Source organism: Fusarium sambucinum, chromosome I (assembly GCF_050947815.1).
Source record: "Fusarium sambucinum isolate potato_lamoka chromosome I, whole genome shotgun sequence".
In the NCBI taxonomy this organism is placed as follows: Eukaryota; Fungi; Ascomycota; class Sordariomycetes; order Hypocreales; family Nectriaceae; genus Fusarium; species Fusarium sambucinum.
In genome coordinates, this window is record NC_139294.1 from 4726010 (window position 1) to 4745959 (window position 19950).

The 19950-nt window shown below is 48.3% G+C and overlaps 8 protein-coding genes across 8 annotated transcripts; 4 read left to right on the plus strand and 4 right to left on the minus strand.

Moving 5' to 3' along the window:
- Positions 1-461: 461 nt before the first annotated feature.
- FSST1_004243 (uncharacterized protein) lies at positions 462-1742 on the plus strand (the record flags this gene model as incomplete). The annotated part of the gene is made up of 1 exon (XM_083230398.1): positions 462-1742. One exon carries the CDS (start codon positions 462-464, stop codon positions 1740-1742), a length of 1281 nt encoding a protein of 426 aa, XP_083087673.1.
- A 164-nt stretch (positions 1743-1906) lies between these two features.
- FSST1_004244 (uncharacterized protein) lies at positions 1907-2996 on the plus strand (the record flags this gene model as incomplete). The annotated part of the gene is made up of 2 exons (XM_083230399.1): positions 1907-2003; positions 2101-2996. 2 exons carry the CDS (start codon positions 1907-1909, stop codon positions 2994-2996), a joined length of 993 nt encoding a protein of 330 aa, XP_083087674.1.
- A 124-nt stretch (positions 2997-3120) lies between these two features.
- On the minus strand, positions 3121-4876 carry FSST1_004245 (uncharacterized protein; the record flags this gene model as incomplete). Its single annotated transcript, XM_083230400.1, has 2 exons — positions 3121-3357; positions 3428-4876. 2 exons carry the CDS (start codon positions 4874-4876, stop codon positions 3121-3123), a joined length of 1686 nt encoding a protein of 561 aa, XP_083087675.1.
- An 889-nt stretch (positions 4877-5765) lies between these two features.
- Positions 5766-6308, minus strand: FSST1_004246 (prefolding complex chaperone subunit; the record flags this gene model as incomplete). Its single annotated transcript, XM_083230401.1, has 3 exons — positions 5766-5925; positions 6019-6185; positions 6279-6308. The coding sequence occupies 3 exons, from the start codon at positions 6306-6308 to the stop codon at positions 5766-5768; spliced, it is 357 nt and encodes a 118-aa protein (XP_083087676.1).
- A 1461-nt stretch (positions 6309-7769) lies between these two features.
- FSST1_004247 (transcription factor domain-containing protein) lies at positions 7770-10871 on the plus strand (the record flags this gene model as incomplete). The annotated part of the gene is made up of 3 exons (XM_083230402.1): positions 7770-8032; positions 8090-8961; positions 9025-10871. 3 exons carry the CDS (start codon positions 7770-7772, stop codon positions 10869-10871), a joined length of 2982 nt encoding a protein of 993 aa, XP_083087677.1.
- A 1520-nt stretch (positions 10872-12391) lies between these two features.
- Positions 12392-12727, minus strand: FSST1_004248 (uncharacterized protein; the record flags this gene model as incomplete). The annotated part of the gene is made up of 1 exon (XM_083230403.1): positions 12392-12727. The coding sequence occupies one exon, from the start codon at positions 12725-12727 to the stop codon at positions 12392-12394; it is 336 nt and encodes a 111-aa protein (XP_083087678.1).
- A 3751-nt stretch (positions 12728-16478) lies between these two features.
- Positions 16479-16805, minus strand: FSST1_004249 (mRNA splicing protein SMX3; the record flags this gene model as incomplete). The annotated part of the gene is made up of 2 exons (XM_083230404.1): positions 16479-16548; positions 16606-16805. The coding sequence occupies 2 exons, from the start codon at positions 16803-16805 to the stop codon at positions 16479-16481; spliced, it is 270 nt and encodes an 89-aa protein (XP_083087679.1).
- A 1096-nt stretch (positions 16806-17901) lies between these two features.
- On the plus strand, positions 17902-19701 carry FSST1_004250 (transmembrane amino acid transporter protein-domain-containing protein; the record flags this gene model as incomplete). Its single annotated transcript, XM_083230405.1, has 1 exon — positions 17902-19701. The coding sequence occupies one exon, from the start codon at positions 17902-17904 to the stop codon at positions 19699-19701; it is 1800 nt and encodes a 599-aa protein (XP_083087680.1).
- Positions 19702-19950: the final 249 nt, after the last annotated feature.

A 19950-nucleotide genomic window follows, 5' to 3' on the forward strand; every position in this document is an offset into this window, starting at 1 on the left:
CCTTTTGAGGAAGAATTAATGTATAATGGCCACTCTGATAGGTTTAAATTGCTCCATGGCCTAGGCGTTGGGATTGGGGTAAGCAATCACCTGTGAGGATTTACTTATAGCGAGTTACTTGATGTGAGAGGGTGCCACCATAGGTTGTTCTGCAGTACAACCCCACCACATTAAATCGGGCAGCTCCCTTTAGTCTAGGTACTGTATCTAGTCCAGCTGCCACATCATTCATAAGAGCACCCGATCATCCTCGACGTCGACCAAGTCCAGTCACCACCTGCTACTGGGTCTTGTGCTGAAGCTTGATTAAAAAGGCATATGCATTGCTTATTTTCGCATGACTCGAGTCTAACACAGCTTGTGTCTAGTAACACATTCGTATCCTTATTGGCGCGACGAATTCGAACATCAGTCGCATCGCATCGCATCGTGTCACGTACCCATACGACTTACGATTCATCATGGCCGAAGCTCTGAGGGAGTTGCTGGCCCCTGAACAGACAAACGACCCAGCTGCTCTGGAGTATCTCACATACCTTGCCGAGCAACAGTCCAGCCTTTTGCAAACATCGGAGCCCCAAGTCCTATCCCAGACGTCGCATTCTCTACTCCTCGCTATACAAGCTCTTTCGAAAAGATCCCATAAACCCATCGTCGATTCAGCAGCCAGTCATGCTTCCTTAAGAGACTCTCTTCCAACTCTAGCCCAGCGAGCTTCCGATCTCGTCCAAGCAGTACCTCGTCTAGATGCTCAGGCTGAACACTTCTCGTCAGCCTTTGGCAAGGCTAGCGACAGCAAGCTGCTTGCCCGAAGGAAACAGGCTCTGCTACTGCTTCGAAACTCCGAACGACTAGTCGATGTCATGGAGATGCCCCTGCTTCTCTCGTCTGCTGTTTCAACCGCCCCAGTCAATCATTCCACCACGCTCGAGCTCTACGCTCATGTCCGCCGTCTTGCTTCCCTTTACCCAGATTCACCGCTCGTAGCATCGGTAATGGAAGAGGCAGATGCTGCTATTCGGCAAATGGCAGCAGACCTTATTGGAACACTCAGGGCGCCAAACCTCAAGCTCGCTGCAGCTGTCAGAACTGTGGGCTGGCTGAAACGCATCGTCCCCGACCTTGTCACCGACGCCCCGACAGAAGACGCACTTCCAGCCGTATTTTTGGTCTGCCGTCTATCTACGCTTTTGGAAACTTTGGAAGCACTGGAGCCTTTACGAGATTTAGCAGACGAGGAACGACTTAGGAAGGACAAGGCTACAACCACATGGTCGGGCGGCCAACAAACGGAGCGCTACCTAAAGCGGTTCATCGAAATATTTCGCGAGCAGAGCTTCAGTATTGTCTCCGTGTTTAAGAGTATAAACTCAAGTTTCTCATCCCAGGCGGCCAGTAGTGAGGACCCTCTGGGAGCCTTGCCGTCCCCAATGGCCAATTTCCCTTTGCACATGGTTGAGATGCTTGTGGAAACCCTACGCACATACCTTCCCACCGTCAAAGATCAGACATCGAGAGAGAGCATCTTGACACAAGTGCTTTACTGCGCTGGAAGCTTGGGAAGACTTGGTGCTGACTTTGGCCTTCTCCTCGCCTCGATCGGCGGCGTTGAATGGGTCGAGCTTGTCAAACGCCATCGTCTCTTGGCCGGACGTCTCGAAACTGTCATAGGCGATTACCATCGGGGCAACCAGGCCGGTGTCGGTACTGGGACAAGTGGCGTTGGCGCTGGCGTGAACTGAGTATGTCATCCGGTACTACACATGGCCATTCTTTACCAACACGTGCTAGATGCACTAAAGCGGGGCCGATTCCTTCAACGGGGTCTGCTCTTTTTAGCCCGATTTTATCTCGTCATGTCACTCACTCAATCCCTTCGACGTGTGGCTCGAGTCTGTGACTGGCCATGGGTATTTCAATCGCTAGCTCGTCAGCTCAACATAACGATGCAGCTGTATCGTCCCCAATGACCGAAAAAAGAGCTTCGCGGCCGGCCAATTCAGGTATGCTTTGTCTCCACCGTCTGATTCCAAGGACCGGGCCTCTCGTCGCGGACCGGTCTTGATCGACGTCGGGATTCACAATCTAACACCTTCACAGCCCGTCACTTTGTATCTGGTCTTGGCTCTGGTGTAACCTCAGCTGTTCTATTGCAGCCGTTGGATCTTCTCAAAACACGAGTACAACAGTCTAGAAGCTCATCACTTGTTGCTACTTTGCGCGAACTGAGGAAATCCTCAAGTCTGGTGCAGTCGCTCTGGAGAGGCACTGTTCCCTCAGCACTGAGGACCGGGTTTGGCTCAGCTCTCTATTTCACGTCACTGAACGCCATACGTCAACATGCGCACCAGACGGGCATTCTTGGTCGTCGTCTCCAGACACAAGGCCGCTCATCAGTGCTCCCGTCGTTGACGAACTCGGGCAACCTGATATCGGGTGCAATCGCAAGGACCTTTGCTGGCTTTGTCCTGATGCCACTTACTGTGATCAAAGTTCGCTTCGAGTCCAGCCTTTACTCTTATTCCTCCATCATGTCTGCCGCGGTTGACATCCGCCGGACTCATGGCTTGCGTGGTTTCTTTTCTGGGTTCGGAGCCACTGCGCTGCGAGATGCACCATATGCTGGCATGTACGTGCTTTTTTACGAGATGCTCAAGTCACAGCTCGGAGCTCTGGCGTCCAAGCCTGCCGCTTCTGGTGACGGGCAGACTAGGATGCAAGCTACCCTAGCTAGCTCGGTCAACTTCACCTCTGCGATGCTCGCCGGCGCAGCATGCTCGATAGTTTCCAACCCCTTCGATGCGGTCAAAACTCGTATTCAGTTACAGCCGCTGGAGTACAGGAATATATGGCATGCATGGTATAAAATGGTGACGCAAGAGGGCGTTCGATCGTTGTGGGATGGTCTTGCTTTACGAATGAGTCGCAAAGCTATGAGTTCGGCACTGGCCTGGACTGTTTACGAAGAGTTGATCCGTCGAGCTGGAGCGAAGTAACTACTTATTGATTGTGTACAATAACTGTATCAAAACCTCACCACTAAAGTACAAATAGAGCATTGCCACTTAGTCAATATAAAATAAAAGATTTCGCTCGAGGTCAATGTCTAGTCTTCCGATCTTACGCCGGGCGAACACCGGCCAAGTACATTAGAAGCGAAGGCGATTTGCTTCTGCGACGGCTGTGCTTATCTGACTTTTTGCGCACCCACTCAAACTCTGGCTCATCCCTTCCGTGTCTCTTCTCCTCGACCATAAGCATCTTGCTCCGCTTCTCACGGATTAACTTGGTGTGTTTCCATAGCCGGTCCTGTTCCCATTCGGGAACCCAGCGTCGGATGAGTACGTAGTCGGGATCCTAGAAGTAAAGTAAGCCCATCGTGTCATGCGTGAATTGCTTGGACTGTGTCCATCGTATGGTTACGTACCGCATCAAAGTCAAACTCAACACCAAATTCGCGCAATGACTCGATGGACAAGTGACGGCGAGCCATGCGTGTATAAGTTGGACGAGCAACCTGGCCAGCCGGGTGAGGAGGAACGTTAGCAATTTGGTTGATAGGAGCGTATTGGCCGGCTGGATGAGGAGGGATGGTGGCAATTTGGTTGACAGGGGCGTATTGGTGGGCTGGACCTGGCATCCCGTGCGGTAGAGGCTGCTGTTGAGGCCGGGGATTAGACTGTTCTTTCTTGATCCTTTCCTTCTTCATGATGGCCTCGATAGCTTTGTCATCAAGCCCGGACTTGATGAGATCTTCTTTCAGACGCTTTTGGTACTCCCTGTCTCTGGCATCTTTATCGGCCTTCTCCTTTGCTACGCGATCCTTTTCCGCTTGTTTGTAGCGTTCAACGGCTTCAGCAGCCTCCTTCTCCTTCTGATCACTGAGTTTCTTCTCTTTTGTGATACGTTCGAGTTCCCTCCGTTTATAATCCTCGACCGCAGAATTGGCCTCCTTCTCGCGACGTTGCCTCTCTTCTGCGGCCTCGTCTTCTTCCTTGAGCCGTCTCAGCTCAATGTCCTTTTTAATCCGATCTTCCTCCTCTGCACGAGCTTTGCGACCCTTGATCTTTTCTAGCTCGCGCTTGGCCTGCTTGAGCTCTTCCTCCTCTCGAATCTCTCTCAGGCGTCGTCGCTCTTCCTCCTCTCGGGTATGAGTAAGATGCATCTTCTCAAGCTCTTTGCGGGACTGCTCTGCTTCCCACTCTTCACGGTATCCCTTGACTAGCTTCCGTTCGTCTTTTTCACGCTGTCGCTCGTCTCTCTCACGGGAGCTAGCGAGCCGGTTCTTCTCAAGGTCCTTACGCGCTTGTTCGGCCTCCCACTCATCACGGAATTGCTTAACTAATTTCCGCTCATCCTTCTCACGCGCTGTAGCAAGTCGCAAGTCCTCGAGCTCTTTGCGAGCTTTCTCAGCTTCCCATGCTTCTCGAGTCATATATGCAGATGACCGAGACCGAGACCGAGAACGGGATGATGATGACGATGACGATGACGATGATGAGCGAGAGCGCCGCCGGCGAGACGATCGTGATACTTGCTTCTTGCGACGGTCATCCTCATCATCAGAAGACAAATCATTATAGATTTTGTTGGTGATGATCACAGGAGCTGGAGCTGGCGGGCTGCTTGCACGGCGTTCCCGTGTTCGGGAGTAGTCCCGGGAACGGGAGCGAGAATTAGATCGGTGTATGCTTGTTATATTGAGACGATCAGCTCCGAGGTAGCTGGGTCCTGGAGGTGCGTTGAAATAGTTTTGGGGACGTTGAGGACTTGCGACATAACGAACGCCCGCCGCCGGAGACGGAGATGGTCCACGTTTCTGGTAGCGAACATCGTAGTCATCCTCGTCGTCGTAACTATAGTTACTTCGGCTCATTTTGGCAGATAGATACTAGCTCGCCGAGTGAAGTCGATATACCGAGACTGGAGTCTGGTAAGAACAGCAGTGATTGTCAGCAAAGATACGAAATATAGTGGAGAGTAGGAAAAAGAAGTAAGCAGAAGAGGAGCAGGAGGAGCGACAGCGGCTGATATAGAAGAGCCACAGCCCACAGATAACAAGGATCATCCGTCGTTCGGAGGGAACCGCTCACCGGGTTATTTGCTATAGGGCTGGCGTTAAGAGAAGAAGAGGGGGTGGGGGCTGAAACTGAGCGGGGGCTAAAATCCATCTGAACATGGTCCCTTGTTCCTCGGATTGTCAGCAACATGATGTGGTTTTAGGTAGATACGTCGCACAACTTGGCGGTCCCATTGTAGAAGCAGCGGTGAGATTTGAGAGGTTAAGGACTGATTAAATGTGGTGACAGTTATGTGCTGTACTCTAACAACTGGTCTAAGTGTGAGGTGTCAATACTCGGTGGGTTCCTCGAGCTGAAGGCAACAAAATGTTCGTCTGTCGAGCTACTGTGCTTCCTCAACCCCGACCCTCCTCATTAGGATTGGCGCCACGCTTTGGGTCTTACAGGCGCGAGACGATCGCATCCTAAAGCAGCATTGTGTCTGCCCGTGACCACGGCCTCCCTCGGTGGTTGCATTGACGTTGAGAGGTAAACGGTGGTGCTTTGGCGGGTTAATTAAGGCGCAGTCGTAGGGTTTCATGGTAGCAAGATGGATGACAAGGCGGCAAACTGGCGCTTGATGAAACCAAGCCGCTGAGATGTTTGTGGTAGGAAAACTTGGCACGGACAACAAGTAATCGATATAGGGCAACGATGAAACTGAGTATGTGATTCATTCATGTTGCAAGCTTTTTATTGCTAGCTTTATTTGGCGCGAAGCATTTGCTCAATATGCTCGCGGCTATTCTTGTGTGTAGTTTCCAGGTACAGCAACCTCTGACTAAGCTTGTCCACCTCTCCCTCCAAAGTTTGCGTCTGGCCCTCAAGCTTCTGTCGAAGAGAGTCTACGGGCAGTGAGACGAACCTAGAAAATATTACAACAACAGTCAGACATCGGACCATGAGCTACAGTGGATAGACCAGTAGGGGCATGTTTCGGGGGGAGAAGGATACATACATCTTTCCAACACCTTCATACACCACCGCATCAGAAGGAAGAGTAGCCATCTCATTCATAGTCAGCTTCACAAGGCGCTGTTCGCGCTGCTTTGAAGTCATTTGTGTACGGGCGAGGCCAATCTGCTGCTGGGCCACCAAGGCCTGGCTTTCGATCTCCCGCACCAACTGAGTGTCCAAATGTCGTTAGCGGGCTCTACATCGAACAATGCTGAACATGAAGAGTGTGGTTGGTAAAAAGGAATACCAGGGAGAATATACCTTTTGAAGAGCTTCGTTTGGGATTGACATTGTGTTAAGTGAGGTGTAGAGGGATAATAGTGTGGTGTACAGAGTGAATGCCAGTATTGGAGAGGTACGGAGTACAAAATAGGTAGTGGCCTAGTCGTAGGTGATAAGATAAGATAGGAATGATAAGCGTATAAACAAACGGGCTTAGTATTTTTCTATATTTTAACCAAAAATAAGTATAAATGATGTACAATAAGCTACTGCTTTAATAATCAAGCAGATAATAAATATGTAGTTTTTGTAAGTTTAAATTTAAGTAGCTGGCAATATAAAATGCAGGCGGATTAGGGGTTTAACGTCTTGGTTAACGGATGAAACGACGAGTAACGTTAGGCGAAGAGAGCACCTAGTAAGTTTCTACCTTCCTTCCAGGAAAATACTGTTGTACGCATAATATTTCGCCAGGCAATTCTCTATCTTTCAGTTCAAGAGGTAACAGGCAGGTTGACGTCTGAACTTTAGGTTACCAAAAAAAGTAATTTGATATGGGGCTAGCCAAGGTCATGCCTTTGAAACAACTCACCATTTTCTGCTTTATCTGCAAATCAAAGGGTTATATCTAATCTTTTGGATATAAATATGGATAGCCCAAAGGTCCAGTCTAAATACCATAAGTTTACATAGGTACTGACTGGCCTAATGATTTCATAGCCTCTACGCCTAGCTCCCAACTCACTTCCCTTTGAACATTGCCAACATCATGTCAGCTGTCGATATTTGCAAGGAGGAGGATGCGAGTGCCTTCTTGAGTGTTCTCAAGAGACATGGAATCCCACATGCCTTCATCGGTGGGTTCGCTTTGAATTTGCTGGGCAAGGGATATATACTCAATTGGTCTCAGGGAAGCTGTCGTATGAGGATTCGCCTGTATGACCAGGCTGAGATTTTGACAAAGCATTATCAACCACTCCTGTCGTGGAATAAGGCCCGACTCATCTATCCTCATAACATCTATGGACTTATCGTTATAACCTAGTAATGAAATTCCATTGATACTAGTATCATCTATTCTTTAGTCAGTGCTATCTCTTTGTTTACATTAAACAGAAGACTGATTAGAAATAACCAATCCATTCGAAACTTGCACACCACTCATTATTTACAAACTCTTATCAGGATACCAGTAGCGGTATATACTTTGAACATAAATGTATTTTGAAGGTATTTGACGTCTTACTATACCTGGGCTAGTAGGTATCCTGTTCAGCTCTCTAGCACTGTCTCTTTTAGTAGTGTTAACGTGGGGAAGGTCCAAGCTCCAACACGCGCTAAAGAAACAGGGACAGCTCCTTATTTTCCATCTCCGCTTCCTCAAGGGACTAAAAACTTCCCCCTTATCAACCACTTGCCCAGACCTATCCGAAGCCAAATCCGGTTATCCGAGACCCATCAGCCTCGTGAAACGTGAGCCGCTTCTGGGAGGGACTCACTCCCCCGAGGTTCTGCGCAGCTTGCCTCGCCATGGCTCTTTCGGCCAATGCGAAAGATGCCCCTAACCTGGAAGCGAGCCAGAAGGACGTCTCACCAAAGGCCCCCGCAGCCGTAGCCGCAGCCGCAGGACGCCAGGCGAGCAAGCAGCAAGTGCGGCATCGCGCATCTGTCGCTTGTGCATCATGTCGCGATCGAAGAATTCGATGCGTCGTCCCCAAGAATCAAAATGAATGTACCGCTTGTGCCAAGTCTGGTGCAGAATGCATCATCAAGAATGACGATGAGCGCAGAAGGTATGCGCTCAAGCTCACCTGTCTTATTCTCATTTCAGTCTAATGGAGTCATGTTAGACCTATTTCTAAAGCGTACATGTCATCATTGTCAGATCGAATCTCTCTGCTCGAAGGCATGCTCTTAGAAAAGGGTGTCGTGCCACCGCCCGCGACCTATCCCCCAAAGACGAGGCATGATTTTCAAGAGGGCATGGCGACTGCATCAGGCAACTCGGATCCATCGCCACAGGCTGATCCAAAGTCTCCCGGAAGCGATTGTCGTTCGCCACCCGACTCACACGCTGACGATACGGTGGGAAATGAAAATGATCCTGCAGCTGGGAGTCATTTTGAAAATCCCCGTCCATCAAACGAAGGTTCGCCTTTTCGCATGTTTGATTCCAAGCATGAAGATGTCATTCATCGCCTGCTCTCTACCAAGGGTAATCTATCGTTCGATCAAATCTCTGGGCGGCTACGATTCTTCGGTCCCACTGCCAACAGCCATGTTTATGCTGAATCGACAAGTTTATCTGATAGCCATGAGCCCTCGGAGCAGATTCGTAGGGCCGTGAAAACCATTCAATCGTTGAGTCAAGAAACACATGATTACCTTATCGACGGTTTCTTCCATTACTACAATTCCGTCATACAGATCATTGATCGAGCCGCTTTTGAAGCCGACCGCAGCTCCAAATCCTCCAAGTTTTACTCCCATTTCCTTCACATAACAGTCCTGGCTATGGGGTACCGGGCAGCAGATATGGATAGAGATGATATGCGCAAAATCACGTTAAGTCCGCGAGAAAGCACACTCCACCGAGAGGCCAAGCACATGCTTGATATTGAGCTTGAACGGCCAGGTGGCATCCCAAGTGTTCAAGCTTTGCTTCTTCTTGGTGACCTCGAATGCGGTGTCGGCAGAGATAACACCGGTTGGATGTACTCTGGTGAGGTTTTTTTTTTTTTTCAAACTCTGGGCTCGGATCTATCTCGAACTAACAAAATTTCAGGAATGGCGAATCGCCTCGCCTTTGATATTGGGCTGCATCTCGACTGTACTAGTAACATGTCTGAACAGGATACCAAAATCCGCAACATGGTAATGCAAGCATGCGTTATCTACGACAGATATTGGGGCCTATTCCTAGGACGTCCACTGGCTATTAAGAGCCAAGATGTCGATCTCTTATCAAATCGATTTTCACAACTAGCAGCTTTTGGTCTTGACAATACCAAAACAGATATAACAACAGAGATTTATGAACAACTCATTGAGTTGATGGAATTGGCAGGCCGCATTGTTGAGATACGGGACTTGACAAGTTCCAATAGGGCTGCAGAACATGTTGGCACTTTTGCCACAAACGAAGCCGAGGAAAATAAATACCTGCAGGTGATAAATCTCGACAGGCAACTTCAAAATTGGTACAGGCGTTTACCAGATCGTATGGCATGGAAACCAAGCAATGTCAAGACAGCCCCCTACAGCTTCTTCTTATTACATCAGCAATACCACGTCACCATGATTTTGCTGCACCGGCCATGGGCCAAGTATGGTGCTATTACTGGAGACAATTCTAGCACTGGCTCTTACCCCAGTCCTGAAAATGACATGATGGCAGATTCTGAGAGCCCGGGGCAGCCATTTGGGCACAACCCAGAAACTCCCTCAACTACATCAGATGATCGTCAGCGTGCTTTTCATGGCAGCCGTACATCTTTGGCCCGCAGTATCTGCACCCAGCAGGCAATACGTGTTGCCCGAATTTTCTGGCAACATCGTCAAAGGTTTGACGGACGCAAGATATTTATAACGGGTATCCAACATGCCGGCACAGCTTCGATTGCATTAATCGCTGCACTCGCCTATCAACGCAACGAACCCAGCCGTCAAACATATACCGGCTATCTCGAGATTCTCTCGGATGCTGTTGGGGACATGAGTTCTACATACCATCCGGCCATGAGGATGGATGATTTACTCAAAGCCGTCCTGGAGCAGATCAGGAGCAGTATGAGCGATGCACCACGATCACGCAGTGGTAGTGCAGGCTATACCGTCAGTGCGGGCGCCGGAAATGCGAAAGGTGGGTTGCCTTTTGACAGCAATTCACCTGTTCCCGTTGTTCCAGTCAGGCGAGAAGCGGATGCCGAGTTTAGTCAGCCCGTGAAAAAGAGACGGCCGTCTATTCACCGACAGACGTCGGACTTTTCTTCATCAACGCCACCATTCGTGGGGATGACGGCGCAGGCTGCGCCGTCTCTTGCTGACAAAGCCTATACTTTGCCGTACGGTCAACACAGCCAACCGCCACTTGGCTCGATCATGTTTCCAATGAACGTGCATAACCAGGCAGATCAGCTTGGCCTTAATTTGGTTGGAACTACCGTCAATGTGCATCATTCCGACATACCTTCGACTCATATGATTGGAGCGATGAACCCCACGAATCTCCCCAATCCGTTACCAGATAATTGGGGTATGCACCAGATGCAGCCTCCCTTTGCACAGGGCCACTTTCATGGTGCTGTTGACTGGACATCTGGAACTGCTGGCCTTAGTGCAAGTTCAGTTCTGAACCAGAGCGCTGCTATGTCTACTGGTATAATGTCAGGGATGGCTGCCTTTGGCTCAACTAAGGATCCAGACAAGTTCACGAACAATGAAAGAGCTATGAACGAGCAAGTGCCAAATAAGCTCTCTCAGATCGGAACAACTTGGACCAGTGGAACTATTGAATCGGCAGGCTCGGGGCATGTTGACGGGTATGGAGGAATGGGGAAGCCCATGCATGCAGATGACGAAAGTAACGACGAGCAGAGAAATTATTCTCTCGACTTCTTTCATTTTGCTTAGTCAAGCACTCGTGCTTAGTTTTTTGTTTCTAGTGCAAGGTGTTTAAGGGTGCTCATGCTTGTTCTGTTTTGGATTTCTGTTTGGAATTATGAACTTGATATGCATATATTTCGAGAAGTATGAGAAGTCTGTGTTTGCAGGACATCCAATATCACAAAACAAATTGTAACATTGATGAACCTGCGGGCTATAAGGCCGTGGAGAAGGTTACATGATATACTAGGCTTCTCTTTACTACGCTTAACTTTTGGCCATCGTTGCATAATTGTTGGAAACGAGAAAAGGAACTGTCGTACATATAGGAAAATCAAAGTCAGATTCAGTCCGGCTGTACACCTAGCTATTTACACGGCCTTAAATGAGCGCCTGCAAGGAAGTATAATCATTTGCCACAACGGATTGCATGTGAAAGCCTCAAGGATGGTCCTTTACTATATATAGTACGTCGTTATAAAGGGTGTTTGCCAAGTTCAATACAAAAAGCATGTTGGGTCCCGATTGCCATTGTCTGTTCAAGTGGCTTCAGATCTGAATAAATCGTATTCAAACGGATAAAAATAGCCACCCGCACCTGGAGAGTATCTTTAAGCCAGATATACCCAACATGGGCCTTTATGGACGTTTTTGGCAACTCTGTTTGATATGGGCAGAATCGTGGACGTTGAGAGGTATCGTCTGCTGAATAATCAGCAGAGTAAGGGATCAGATGATGGTCGGATCAGCAATTGAGAACCCCAAAAGGCGAGAAACTAAAGGACGTGGCTTCAAGCCCGTCTCGTCCATGGCGCCAAACGAAATGCGGGGTGGAAATGGTTTAATGCGGTTGACAAATCGCGGGTCTTGCCGGAGGTTGGGTCAGTCATGAAAGCGGATCCACGAAGCCAAGTTCTATTTATCAGTTGGTGTGTATTGCAACTTCGGGAGACTAGATTGACAGGCATAAAGACCTTGGTGTTGAGGAATGGCCACAACCATGCCTCATCGGAAACAAGTAAAATACACACGAATACCTACTTGCAAAGCAACAGATAGAGAACGATTAATCCTAATTGTTCACACAAACAGTTATTTGTGGGCAGGACCTCCGAGTGGTTGATTATCCATACCAAGGGTTCAGTCTCCACACAGATTCTTAGATTGAAGCTATCGAGCCAGGATGTTTCGTAGCCCGGTTCCACTCATCACTACATCGTTTGAGCCTCAAATATGCGTTGTGTAGAAGGAGGGAGTAACTGTAGGTTGGTCTAATGAGTTGACGATGGATTTCCTAGAACCACGCAGGGCCAGGCACCTGTGGCTGTTATGTTATAAGAAGCCATCACAAAACGGCCGGGGACAAGGAAAATAAATAGAAATTTATTCCATTCGTGTATGGGCCGATGCGATCAATAAGTCATCTATCCGTACCCAGGGTATGCTATGGTAATGTACAAAAGAAAGACACATGCCTAGCAGTAAGTTGTTGGCAGGGTCATGGTCAAAGCCACAGGCATGACGAAATTGACAGGAGAAATATGTTCTTATGGTTTGTTCTCGCCATTGAATCGGGCGATGCCACTTCGGATACCCTTATCAACGGACTTTGCCATCCTCTCAAGGGGGAGACGGTCCTCAACACGCTGGACCATCTTGGATACCGGAGGCTCGATGCGCTGAACACCCTTCTCCATGGGAGGGATGAAGTAGCTGAGATTCCTCTCCCATCGTGGAGCCCACTTGTTGGTCTGGTTGGATAGGCGTTCCTCGGCGCCAGGCATGACGAGGTACAAAGGTGTCAAAACGCCAACACCGGCCGCACCCATGCAGAAGATCTCTGATGGCTTGGCAGCAGGAAGTCTGGGAACGCGGACGGGCATGTTGATGTTGTTATTGGGGGAAGTTGAAGGTGTCTGTCTGAATGATACGTGTTAGGAGACCGCGAGGGATGATTGTGAAAGGGCAGTGCTCACTGTTTGGTGGTTGGGTCGACTAGACGTGATGTGGTATTGCTCGTGGTTGGAAGGAAGAAGGGAAATTGAGTTGCACGGATTCAAATTGATGGAATGTTAGAAAGGGTTGATTGGTATGAAAGATGAAAGAATCAAATCAGGATGAAAAAGGGCACCTCCTTCCGTTATATATATGTGCAACCATGCTGTATGCTTTGGGAAGATCGAGCGGGGTAAGAGCAGAGCGCTTGGATGATCAGCTTAGGTTTGGGCAAGAGCAAGAGAAAGAAGGAGGCTGCGACAGGGAGGCAAAGGATACGGGGATTGTGATTGAGCTGAATGGTACTTGGGCACGTAAGCGTGCGTCAGTGCAGACACCGGTACATAGTGAGTCAGATACTGTGTTGGTCTACAAGGTTACACTTGGTCGACGGATGGCTTGCAATCCCCCCTAACCTCAAACTCTCCCGCAGGCCGAGACAGGTGGTGATTCGCCGTTGGTTAGGTTAATGCCCTCCATCGCGTAGACTCTAGTCCTCGTGATCTGGTCGCTCGCTGCCTGCGGTTGGTCCAAATCATTCTGAAAACAGTGCAGCATTATGATGCGATGCCCTGATGAGATGAAGGAGCGTGCCGACCGTGTACAGATTCAAGGGAAGGTTGCCACGCCAGCGACGCCTCAGAGTCATTATCGTTTTGAGCCTTTGAGGAGATGTAGCCGAAATTTTGTAGACTGCAGTGGACAGAAACGGGCCAGGTGATGCTTCCTGTCCGGTGCAGTGGAACTCGAAGCGAGATGGTGGCGTAGGTGTCTGGCCAGGTACCTTTCGCCAAAGGTTTGTTCCGGATCCAGTGATTGAGAGAATTCACTCGTCAAACCACTCAGCCTAATGTTCTGCACGTCACAATGGTAAACGAGCCCCGGTGACCTCTTATCATAATTTGTACGAGAGTTGAATGATAATTGAATCAAATAGTATTGAAAAACGGCACAGCAGTCATTCAGGGGTACAAATAAAACATTCGGTTAGAGGGAAAATGATGAATTGTACTGCAGTCTTAACCCTAGAACCCATGCTACTTGGACAGTTGAGTTGGTGGGAGGATGAAACAGTGAAATGCAAGTATCAGCCCAGTTGAGGAGTCGATTGACGAAAAAGGGATACTATCTGATGTTGATTGCATTGCAATCGTGGGTTGTTTGTTCAGAATTTGAATTGGCCCTCACAAATTCAAGAAATAATCAGCATTCCCCAAAGGCCGGCATGAAGCACAGGCTTGGAAGAAATAGCAGAATTGAGGTTTATGGGGGCGACGTGCTCCCAAGAGTCCCTCCCTGCTATCGTCCCGTGCAGACCGAGGTTTCAGTGACATTCCACTCGAGTGCTTTTGTCGCAAATCCAATGGCTGGGCGTTCAACTTGCAGCGCCTTACTCGCTACGCTTTCAAAAGTCGAGTGCTGTCCAAGTATCGCTGCCGCTAGCATGTAGAAGATCTCTGGGGACCCCGCTATAACGTACCCACTGAGTCCTCTAGGAGACCCGCTTACCCCAGATTTACGGCACTTAAAAACGGCGGGCCCCAGCATCCCCGTTCCCCGCTCTCATCCAGGACACAAGGGCTACCTGAGGCCCCGCCAGTTGTTGCCTGATATTTCGAGCCTGGATTCTTGCTGGTGTTAGATGGATGACCATTTCCAGTGCCTGTATCGTTCAACGCCCAAATACATGGCTACCTAGGTAGGTATTCAAGAGAAACTACTATGTAGGTGGAATACCTTTCGAACCTCACTTGCATCACGTGAATTCCGGACGGGCATAAGCCCAGATGATCATTTGGTTTGAAGCTTTTTTGTGGTTGGAAGACGATCTGTACTCGATCTACCTATCCTGATAGAATTCCAATAAAAAACGAGATGACAAAGATTGAAATTTGAACCCTTATAAGCATCCCTTAACACTGCAAACCCAGATAATTGCGAGAGAATGTCTTGAGTGCAGCGCCTTAATCACAACCACCTTGGTATTTCTTATTGGTAATTCTATTGCTCGTTTCAAAGTACTCAATCCGCACCTGTTCAGTCGAAGATGGTCATTAACTATTCAGTCTTTCCCCTTGGAAGAGCAACAAGAGGCAATTAATTCACTACTTGGTTTCTGCTTTTAAAGTAATTTTTTAATTTCTTTAATTATATGTCTTCCATACACTTGATATGTTAATTATGAGTAAATAAATAAACCTAAGAAAATACTATTACTTCTTAACAAAGAGCCTTTTTAGAAACAATATTTTCAATTGAAAGTCGCAGTAAACATATGTATAGTCTTCATAGAGCCATGAGTGTACCATTTTGCTGTTATTTCACAAATAACTATAATAGAGGTAAATATACTGTTCTAACATAAAGAGATAAACAGGCCAAGGCTGTATTATGTAACCTGACTCAACTGTTTATACTAAGACAGGGAACAGTCTACTCAGCCCCAGGAGAACAATCTATAGGATCTTTATTGTGCATATGGTAATTCATCAGTTGTCTACATTGTGTTTTGCCAGATAGTATATAACTAACTTGCAGAAGTACTTAAGAGGTTACGAGAATATAGGCTTCATACTAATCATCTTTCTAAACAGGAAAACGAAAAGAAAGAAAAAAGACTTCAAATTAGTTTTCAGTGTCATTTGCAGGTTGACTTGTGGGGAATATAAGCCACTGGCTGCCATATGAACAGTCTTCCTTAGTTAAATCTATCATTCATTGGGAGTGAAATGTATATCAACTGTGAATGCCTTTACTGGGAATCCAGGCAGAGCGCCTAGACGCAGAAGCACAAGATGGAGGTCGCCCAGTTGATTAAGGTCCCCGACCATGAAATATTTTCAAGTTTCAAGAAAGAGAACGCGATCCGAACTTGTAAAGAACACTGGCATCAATACCAGCCATTGCGTCTTGTCACGTCCGAAACAAGCAGGATCGTGTTACAAGCTTTGTCCTGCAGTGAGGTCAGCTAGTTGCGAAGGAACGTTTCGTTTTCAAATCCAACCAATGGGTTACAAAGGTAAGCCAGTGCCTTTGACTCGTGAAAACTCGACAGCGTTGCGCCGACTGATTTCGCAGTCATCCTATCAGTCGGGTGAGGCTTGGGAGTTTCAAATATTGGTTTGTCTCTAATAGGGGTTCATAGAAATCCAGCCCCATCATCCAATCTTGACTCAGAGACAGCTGTTGATTTTTATCTGAAGTGTCAAAGCAGAGTAGTTCACCGTCCAGGTCTCTGGTCCCTCAATATCGCACATATAACCAGTATGAGGCCGAGTTGAAGCTCTTGTTCGGGAGCCGTACACGTAAACGAGGAGAAATTTGGTCTTGTTCAGAAGTTGAAATAAGAATTAAGACCCCGCAACCCTGCCGTTCTGAAGGCTGCTTGGGTCGTCCGCCTGGAATTCATATCTAAATTTTGAAGTAATTCGACAATTGCAGCGTCGCGATGAAGCGTCCGTGAGTACATGAACCCAGCTTCGGGTGTAGTTTTTGGTGGTTGAAAAAAGCGGTGTCGCGTTGGGTCAGGCCCCGGATGCAGGGCTCATACTAGAATAAATCTCTGCGTTGTCGAGAGCGCCGTATCCTCCTCTCTATCCCTCAGATCAGATAGTCCCATCGCCTTCCATAGAGACCAGGTTAACCAGACATGGCAGCATCCGCGTCGCTTCCTGCGTCAGCTGCGCGCACCCATAGCACGTTGTTGCACCTAAGAGTCTAATTAGCATCAAGTATCTTGCAGACTGTACATGGAGAGAGTCTATACCGGATCAGTACTTGACCCAAAGAACCAGTGGGCTTGTCGTCGATGTACTCTTCGGTGCCGGAAAGTTGAATGTTCATATAACTGTCTATCGAGACCAGAGTGCCCTTGTATTCAGTCTCGCCCCATTTTAGGCGAACCAAAACCTGCTTGCTGACGAGCTCCTCAAGCATAGGGCGGGGGTTGATGGGTGCGAAGCTCATATTGACGGTTGTGTCGGGTTGGGGTCGGGATGAGCTGGTCTGGGATTAGGTGAATGAGATTGAACGTCGAATTTGAGGTTGATGAGTGAGCTTTCTGGTGGCTGCGAAAGGACAGGCGCGTCAAACGTATTGGGTTTAGTTCCTCATCGCGTGCCTGAGGAGAAAATTTGCCCAATTCTGGCGGCTTTTCTCCGGCTAAACATATGCGGTGCCAGTAACCTTCTGTTGAAGAAGATGCATAGGTAAGAGCGTCTTTTTTTTGAGAGAGAGAGAGAGACGATGACAGGAAGTACCTACCTAGGTAGTGTCAACTGGCGTGGAAGTTACACGTTTATTTGTATTACGAATGCGTGACGTAGTCTATTGTATTTATTCGTTAAAGTGCTGCTGATTTGATCTGGATGGTTATAACATCATGAGTTGTATTTTTCTTTAGATAACTATCATCAGGATCATTTCATGTTCATGATTCTGCTATCTGTGTACTCTTAGTGCTTGCTCTATCTCGTTCTGGAAGTTTCGATTTGATCAAATAGGGAAGGGTGAATACTGAGTATGGTGTTCATCAGTGTCACCACCACATGTGCACATGCAAGAAGCAGGCATGTAGCAAGAACTCATATGCTTAGGTAGCGAATACGTTCTCAATTGCACATCATCGTCCCAACTCCCACACTCATAAGGTACTGAGTACCTCTCATCGTCGTTCTCTGTTGCACGTGGGTCACACTCTCCACTGATCCAAGCCTCAAGAAGCTAGCCTGCTTGACCGGGAGAGACATTCACCGACCCCGGGTTGGTCGTACAACAAGAGACCCAGACCCAACCTTGCGAATTGCCGTTCGCAGGGCTTCAATGTTTTCTTCTCTTTTCTTTTGAATCCATTGTTGCTCATTTTCCTACTGTCATCAGATGATAGTTGACGCTTACAGTGACGGCTAACCCAGCTGATAATCTCCTATCTACTTGTGATTCAAGCATTGTTAAGACATCCACCATCTGTTGTTTTACCATTTCCTGAGCTTCATTTCCACCGCCACTACTGAACTACACTACACTACGTCACTGTCAATCTCTTCTGTGACCACCTCCAGCAATGGCCGACTTTGCCAATTTCGACGGAACCCCCAGCAGCCTGGGCAGCGACACAAACAATAGAAAGGCTGCTATCCTCGAAAGGCATCTTCCAGATGGATACTCAGCCGACCCGGATGTTGCCTTTGGGCCCGCCAACCCCTCGGGTTCAGCCTCTGCTTCGGCCACAAACCTCAACGATGACTCTCAAGCAGAACCAGTCGAATCCTCGCTCCTTCTACAAGGTGGTGATATGCATCGCGACATGTTCAAGATCAAGGCTCGCGCGAGTTCTCTCCGCCGCGCTGCCACCTTCTCCCATCATGCAGTTCCCCGTCTGGCGTCCGAAGACGAACTGAGTCACTCCGAGCAGCGTGAACCGGGAGGCTTCCGACGATACCACATCCAGCGACATGCCCGTCAAAGACGCATGAGCGGCTACACAGTTGTGGCCAAGAACTTTGTTGACTTCCTCGACCTATACGGAAGCTTTGCAGGCGAAGATCTTGAGGACAACGATAGCGAAGACGAATCTGCCATTGACGACCAAGAGGACGGTGATGTCGAGCAACCGCCTGAGCTTCGACCACTACTTGGGCGGAGACGAAGCTCCAAGAGACTGCGGAAGACGGGCGATGCGACAACTACAAAGACATTCTTCACCCTCATCAAAGCTTTCATTGGAACCGGAATCATGTTCCTGCCCAAAGCCTTTCGCAATGGTGGAATCTTGTTTTCGTCAATCACACTAATTGTGCTGTCTTTGGTCAATTGCGGATGCTTTCGGCTCCTGCTTGACTGCCGTCAAATCTACGGAGGTGGTTACGGAGAACTTGGCGAGGCCATCATTGGTCCCCGGTTCAGAAGTCTGGTTCTTGCTTCAATTGCCATCTCCCAGCTTGGCTTCGTCTGTGCCGGTCTCATCTTCACGGCCGAGAATCTCTATGCCTTTCTTGACGCTGTGACCGCCAATCATCGCGAGCTGATGTTCAGTGTGCCCAGTTTGATTGCTCTCCAGTTGGTCGCTCTTGTTCCCCTTGCACTAATTCGAAACATCTCCAAGCTTGGACCTGCTGCCCTTCTTGCTGATGTTTTTATCTTAATTGGCATTGTCTACATCTGGTACTATGACATTGCTGCACTCTCCCAGCATGGCATGGACTCAACCGTGAAGCTGTTTAACCCCAAAGATTTTACATTGACCGTCGGCTCGGGAATCTTCACCTTTGAAGGCATCGGACTTATTTTGCCCATTCAGTCAAGCATGAAGAGACCGGAACACTTCCCAGGCCTCCTCTATTTGGTCATGTTCATCATCACTATAATTTTTACATCAGTTGGAGCGCTCTGCTACGCGACGTTCGGTGAGGATACCAAGATTCAGGTCATCTCCAACTTCCCCCAGGATTCTCCCCTCGTTAATGCTGTCCAATTTCTTTATTCCATTGCGGTCCTGGCAGGAGACCCAGTTCAGCTGTTCCCGGCTGCTCGTATCATTGAGACATCCATCTTCGGAGAGCGGGCAACTGGTAAGAAGAGCATTGCGATCAAGTGGAAGAAGAATGCTCTCAGAACTTTCATCGCAGGTGTGTGCGTAGGTGTCAGTATCCTTGGCGCCAGTGATTTGGACAAGTTTGTGGCATTGATTGGAAGCTTTGCTTGTGTCCCTCTGGTCTACATCTACCCTGCCCTGTTGCACTACAAGGGAGCAGCCCAAACCACGAGGGCCAAAGTTATCGACGTTATCGTCATGGTTGTTGGCTTCATCGCCATGGTGTACACTACCCTGGTCACTGTATACCAGTGGATTGACAGCGTATGAGCAGGCTCCAGCTACATATGCCATGGAAGAGGAACTGAAAAATAAGACTGGAAGAAAGGCAACTTTTAAAAGGGGAGACACTGGATCGGGCCTTGCATTTTGGTAGGGCGTATCATATCTTTGTTGTTTTATTCATCATTACAATGGTTTTGGGTTGGCGAAGGGCTCGTTTCGAGCCGGCTTCAGAGGATGTAGGCAACAAAACGAGACGAAGCATAGCAGAATTTCACGTGTAATATTCGTACGTTT